At 48.6% G+C, this 6,189-nt stretch overlaps 2 protein-coding genes across 2 annotated transcripts; both read left to right on the top strand.

Moving 5' to 3' along the window:
* The first annotated feature begins 2,050 nt into the window (after positions 1 to 2,050).
* Positions 2,051 to 3,193, top strand: LOC129773759 (uncharacterized protein K02A2.6-like). The gene is made up of 3 exons (XM_055777404.1): positions 2,051 to 2,447; positions 2,493 to 2,816; positions 2,880 to 3,193. Exons 1-3 carry the CDS (start codon positions 2,051 to 2,053, stop codon positions 3,191 to 3,193), a joined length of 1,035 nt encoding a protein of 344 aa, XP_055633379.1.
* A 14-nt stretch (positions 3,194 to 3,207) lies between these two features.
* LOC129773757 (uncharacterized protein K02A2.6-like) lies at positions 3,208 to 5,334 on the top strand. The gene has a single exon (XM_055777403.1). The coding sequence runs from the start codon at positions 3,208 to 3,210 to the stop codon at positions 5,332 to 5,334; it is 2,127 nt and encodes a 708-aa protein (XP_055633378.1).
* The last annotated feature ends 855 nt before the right edge of the window (positions 5,335 to 6,189 follow it).

Raw genomic sequence — 6,189 nt, 5'->3', positions numbered from 1 at the left:
GGCACTCGATGGTTGATTCCTGAGAGAGAGCTCTCATTTTCGCCTCCTCCCCTAATGACTTCTCAATGAGTTGTTTGAAAGCAGAGCTCTTAACCGCTGGATCTTTTTTAAGCTCGAAGAGCATCTCGCCTTTCTGCGTGCGCCTAGTTTTCACGACGTTTTCGCCCAGTGTCTGCAACTCCGGATCGTCTCTCACTTTCCGAAGGATAGCTGCGTACGATACTCCTGCTGACACTTCAACGATCAGAGCATCGCCCTTGATTCGCTCCACTCGCGGTCCGAGTTTCTTCTTTTCCTGCTCAACTTTTTTCTTCTTCTCCTTCTGTTTTTTGCGTTTTTCTGCCTGGTTATCGACAGTACGCCATTCACTGCTTTCACCTCCTTTCGCGATACTCAGATCGTTCTTGGCCTTTTTCAGCTCTTCTTCTTCTCCTGGGGTGTCCCTCCTTCTCTTGTCCGATCGTGTGTTCAGAGGACCCTTCGGCGTCTCAAGTATATCGACGGGTTTCTCCTTCGCCCCGAGCAGAGCCTTTTCAGCACCCTCTGCTCTCATCTGCAGCTCCTTATGCTCGCGTTCAGCAACCATGACGGCTGATCTGATGCTCGTCACCAGATGTTTTATTTTTAAATGGACATTGTTTTTGTCCTTCACGAACTCGTAAAGTTCGTTGACCTTTTTCCTAACTTCAGTGATGCTGAGCCTCCCAAGTTGCCCTTCTTGGGATGCGCTTGAGGTCAGCGTAAACAGCTGGCTCTGGACGGAGCCAAGATCTTCTTGGAATGTTTAAGCAGCAAACACTTCTTGTGGTTTTGTGTTGTGTTGGGGTACCACCCAACGACGGTGCGCTTACGGTAGTACGCACACTTCCATCATACAACAGTTATTGCACCTTCCATTCATTGGCCTTGCCGCCGGCTAGGCCACAGCTGTCACGAGCGACCCCATGTTCGTGCTCTATTTCCTCAGTAACCACGCTCGAGTGCTGACCAAGTTATTTATTTTAAACATTAGAATAGTTAATAAAGTTGTTATTGTTACGAAATATAATTGTCGTTCATACATTAGCCAAGACGTAACAAAGTGGCGACGAGTCCGGTGAATCGCGTGTCGGTAAAATTTCCGTGTTAAATTGAAAGAAATATCGCGACACGTTGAAACCGCGTGTGTAAGCTCTGTACGAACAAAGGAAAAAAGATGTCCAATCCGCCATTACAACAAGCTCAAGAACAGCCATTCATGGACACAATTTTGACAATCCTGAATAACCAAAATGCGCTGATGGCAAGGTTAGCAGAGCAGATGGCGGGTATCCAAGGAAGTGTCCAAAATACAAACCGGAACGAATATATCCTCGATTCCTTAGCGACGAATATCACGGAATTTGTCTACGATGCAGAAAAAGGATGTTCTTTCGACGCTTGGTTCTCACGGTACACGGATCTTTTCGAAAAAGACGCTGCACAGCTTCAGGATGACGCAAAAGTTCGACTTCTACTCAGAAAGCTGAGTCCCACCGCACACGAACGATATACTTCGTTCATACTTCCTAAACTTTCGAAGGAATTTACGTTTGATGAGACCATTGCCAAGCTTAAGACAATTTTCGGCACGCCCGTGTCTACCTTTCATCGTCGATATCAATGCCTTCAGACGACGAAAGATGAGAATGATGATTTTATCAGCTACTCTTGCAAGGTCAACCGTGCGTGCGTCGATTTTAAGCTCCAGGAACTCAAAGAGGAGCAGTTCAAATGCCTGATATTTGTGTGTGGACTCAAATCTTCCAAGGACTCTGATATACGGATGCGCTTGTTATCGAAAATCAACGAGACGAACGACATCACATTGGAAAAAGTAGTGGAGGGTTGCAAAAGCCTCATAAATCTGAAGAAAGATACTGTTCTCATCGGTGGTCAAACATCGACATCCACCGTCGCCGCTACGAAGGCCTACAGATCTCGCTCTCCGAATCATCGCAAAAAGGGAAACTAGGGCAATACCAAAAGCAAAGGAGACGCACCGAAGACGCCTTGTTGGTGCTGTGGTGGTATGCATTTCTCCAGCCAGTGCAGTTTCAAGGAACATAAGTGCCGGGACTGCGGTCAGACGGGGCACAAGGAAGGCTACTGTGGGTGCTTCAAGCAGCGATCGAAGTTCAATAAAGGGAAGCAGCAGCATAAACCAAGGCACTCGAATAAGATCGTCGTGGTAAAGGATGTGAAGCGGAGCCGTCGGTACGTCGAAACCAACATCAACGGTGTGCCAGTGAACCTTCAACTGGATTCCGGGTCCGACATAACCATCATTTCTAAACAAAATTGGATCAGAGTCGGGGCACCACAGACGTCACCACCCGACTGTCAGGTGCAGACTGCTTCGGGAAGCAGGCTTGCTATCGATGCGATGTTCCGAGCCTCCATCACCATCGGCAATACCCAACGGGAAGGTAACTGTTACGTTTGTAGCTCTAACCTTTCTTTGAATGTTTTAGGCTCAGACTTGTTGGACGAGTTTGGCCTGTGGGACGTTCCATTTTCGTCCTTCTGTAAGCTGGTCGACACCAAACAAGAAGACCAGCAGATCGCCGAGTTGAGGGCCATGTTTCCAGACGTTTTCACGGAACGCATGGGCCTCTGTACGAAAACGCAAGTACATTTCACGCTCAAGGAGGGAGCTCAACCAGTATTCAGGCCTAAGCGACCGGTATCATACGGTATGGAAGTGGTCGTCGAAGATGAGCTGAAGCGCCTAGAACACCTGGGCATCATCACGCCGGTTACGTATGCAGATTGGGCAGCACCGATTGTGGTGCTACGTAAGCAGGACCGCTCCGTCCGCATATGCGCCGATTTTTCTACCGGCCTGAACATCGTGTAAGAGTCAAACAGCTATCCTCTGCCTCTTCCGGAGGATATCTTCAATCGAATGGCAAATTGCACTATATTCAGTCACATCGACCTGTCCAACGCCTATCTACAAGTTCCCGTAGACGAGGAAAGTCGCAAATTGATTAATATCAATACCCATAAAGGACTGTACCGGTTCAACCGTCTCTCACCCGGAATCAAAAGCGCACCGGGAGCGTTCCAACAGATCATGGACACGATGCTATCCGGCATCGAATGTACGTCACCCTACCTTGACGACATCTTGATCGGTGGCCGGAATGCGGAGGAACATAGACGAAATTGAAGGCAATAATCAACATGCCTCCGCCAAACGATGTACCCACCCTGAGATCCTATTTAGGGGCGATTAATTATTACGGCAAATACATCCGAGAGATGCGGAAACTTCGCCAACCGCTGGATGAGCTCCTCAAGGAGGGGGCCAGTTTCCAGTGGACAGATGCATGTCAACGTTCATTCAACCGTTTCAAAGAAGTTTTGCAATCACCCCTCATGCTGATTCACTACAATCCTCGCATAACGATGGTAGTGTCAGCAGACGCATCAAATGTGGGAATAGGCGCCCACATTGCTCATCGATTCCACGACGGGTCGGAAAAGGCAGTATACCATGCATCCCGGAGTCTGACTCCAGCCGAATCCCGCTATAGTCAGATCGAGAAAGAGGCGTTGGGCCTCGTATACGCCGTAACAAAGTTCCATAGAATGATCTACGGCAGACATTTCATCCTGCAGACGGACCACAAGCCTCTTGTGGCCATTTTCGGCTCGAAACAAGGGATTCCACCTTACACCGCCAACCGTCTCCAAAGATGGGCACTCACCATGTTACTCTACGATTTCAAAATCGAGCATATTTCTACGGATCATTTTGGGCACGCCGATATACTATCCCGTTTAATCAACAGCCACGTAAGGCCGAACGAGGACTACGTGATTGCGTCCCTCGAAGTGGAACAGGTGATCTGCAACATCGTCAGTCAATCCATCGAGTATCTTCCTGTTTCATACAAAATGATAGCAGCCGAGACTACGAAAGATGAGACGTTGCAGCAAGTTCTGAAATACGTCATCAACGGTTGGCCTAACGATAAGAAAACCATCTCGGGAGGATCGGAAGTTCAGCAATTTTTCGCACGACGTGAATCTTTGTACGCAGCCCAAAAAGTCTTGATGTACGGAGAGCGGATTGTAATACCGAAGAAGTTTCAACGTAAAATACTGCAGCAACTTCATAAAGGGCACCCAGGCGTTGAACGTATGCGGTCATTGGCGAGAAATTACGTATATTGGCCAAACATCGATGAACACGTTACCGCCCTGGTCCGATCATGTTCAGAATGTGCTTCTGTCGCAAAGACTGACACCAAAACAAAGCTGGAGTCATGGCCCATCCCCGAAAAACCGTGGCAGAGGGTCCACGTGGATTTTGCGGGGCCGATTGACGGAACGTATTATCTCCTGCTAGTGGATCCACTATCCAAATGGCCGGAAGTTATCCCTACAAAGTCAATAACATCGGCAGCAACGATCGCTATTCTACGCCAGATCTTCAGTCGATTTGGTATGCCGGAAGTTCTAGTTTCCGACAACGGATCGCAACTTGTGAGTGACGTCTTCGAGCGGTTCTGCGAATCGAATGGTATCATGCACCTTAAAACAACCCCTTTCCACCCTCAAAGCAATGGACAGGTGGAAAGGTTTGTCGACACCTTCAAAAGAACCATGAAAAAAATTCAGGCCGGAGGGGAAACCTTAGACGAAGCATTGAATACGTTCTTACTGTGCTACAGATCTACACCCTGTCGTAGTGCTCCTGGCGGCAAATCCCCCGCAGAAGTATTGCTAGGAAGACCACTGAGGACATCGTTTGAATTACTTCGTCCACCCAGTAAGTTCAACAAAAACAACAGCCTCAAGCAGAACCAGCAGTTCAATACGAAACACGGAGCCAAGGAGAAGTGCTTCGGCGTCCAGGACCAGGTGTATGTCCAAGTACATCGAGGCAACGATTGGAACTGGGTACCTGGAGTGATAGTGGAGCGAGTGGGTACGGTTATATATAACGTGTGGATCCCGCAACAGCAACAGTTAATTCGCAGCCACAACAATCAACTGCGAAAACGCTACGGAAGTGAAGTACCAACAATGTCTGAAACAGATCCGTCCATTTCGCTTGATATCCTGCTAGGTTCGTGGGGATTGAATCCTAGTGCTGCTCCAGAGGAAGTGATACCACCAGCCGAACCTGAAGAGCTTAACGAAATCCAGCGAGAGTTCATGCGCGAGCTCATTGAACCACCAGCTACGCATCGGCGAGCTCGTGGATCCGTTCGACAACCTGATCCTGAGGATGTGATTCAGCGCCGATCAACGCGCCATCGTCGGGCGCCAGCTAGATATGAACCGTACCAGATCTACTAAAAAAGGGGAGGTGTTGGGGTACCACCCAACGACGGTGCGCTTACGGTAGTACGCACACTTCCATCATACAGTTATTGCACCTTCCATTCATTGGCCTTGTCGCCGGCTAGGCCACAGCTGTCACGAGCGACCCCATGTTCGTGCTCTATTTCCTCAGTAACCACGCTCGAGTGCTGACCAAGTTATTTATTTTAAACATTAGAATAGTTAATAAAGTTATTATTGTTACGTAAATATAATTGTCGTTCATACATTAGCCAAGACGTAACATGTTGCTTGTACTCGTTGTGGCTACTCGAGTGACAGGTGACCTCAGCATTCGTCCGCTTCTCGCGAACACATTCTCCTCTCCATCGTTTGTTGGTGTGTTATTGCTACTATTCATATTTTTCTGGGTCCCAACTTCGGGCCGCTATCTCCGCTCGTTGTACATAGTCGCTACCAGTGATCCCATGGTTATCTATGCAAGCAGTGAGTTCATGCAGGGGTTGACACGGTCCTTCATGGGGACCGTGTTCAGAGCCAGATCAGCGCAAGTCAGGAATGTGACATCTGACGCCTAGTACCTAGTGCCTGGGCCTAGACGAGCATCGAACGTACCCGAAGACTTGCCAAGTTATTACCGGGACGGGGGCAACCGCACTATTAGCCCAAACGCCATTTCAGGACGGTGTCACCCTTCCTTACTCAGGGAACAGGATAGTACGACTGTCAGCCTTTTGCGTCGAATGTAAATCATTTCCTGATCATGTCCGTTTTCGGTATCGTACCAGTATGTCGTAATCAGGATCTTACTGGCGTCGATCCTGATGTGCCGGGCACTCCCTTCGTTGCTCCTGTACACGGTATTTCCCC

This window comes from Toxorhynchites rutilus, chromosome 3, assembly GCF_029784135.1.
Source record: "Toxorhynchites rutilus septentrionalis strain SRP chromosome 3, ASM2978413v1, whole genome shotgun sequence".
NCBI lineage: Eukaryota > Metazoa > Arthropoda > Insecta > Diptera > Culicidae > Toxorhynchites > Toxorhynchites rutilus.
The sequence above is the reverse complement of the archived record's forward strand: the minus strand, read 5'-3'. Positions and strand labels throughout refer to the sequence as shown.

Excerpts from the sequence above, each read along its gene's own strand:
- LOC129773757 (XM_055777403.1), top strand. The coding sequence starts at position 3,208 with ATGCCTCCGCCAAACGATGTACCCACCCTGAGATCCTATTTAGGGGCG.
- LOC129773759 (XM_055777404.1), top strand. The coding sequence starts at position 2,051 with ATGCATTTCTCCAGCCAGTGCAGTTTCAAGGAACATAAGTGCCGGGAC. Across the intron at positions 2,448-2,492 it reads CGGCAATACCCAACGGGAAG|GCTCAGACTTGTTGGACGAG; the intron begins GTAACTGTTACG and ends TGAATGTTTTAG. Across the intron at positions 2,817-2,879 it reads AGCACCGATTGTGGTGCTAC|AGTCAAACAGCTATCCTCTG; the intron begins GTAAGCAGGACC and ends ACATCGTGTAAG.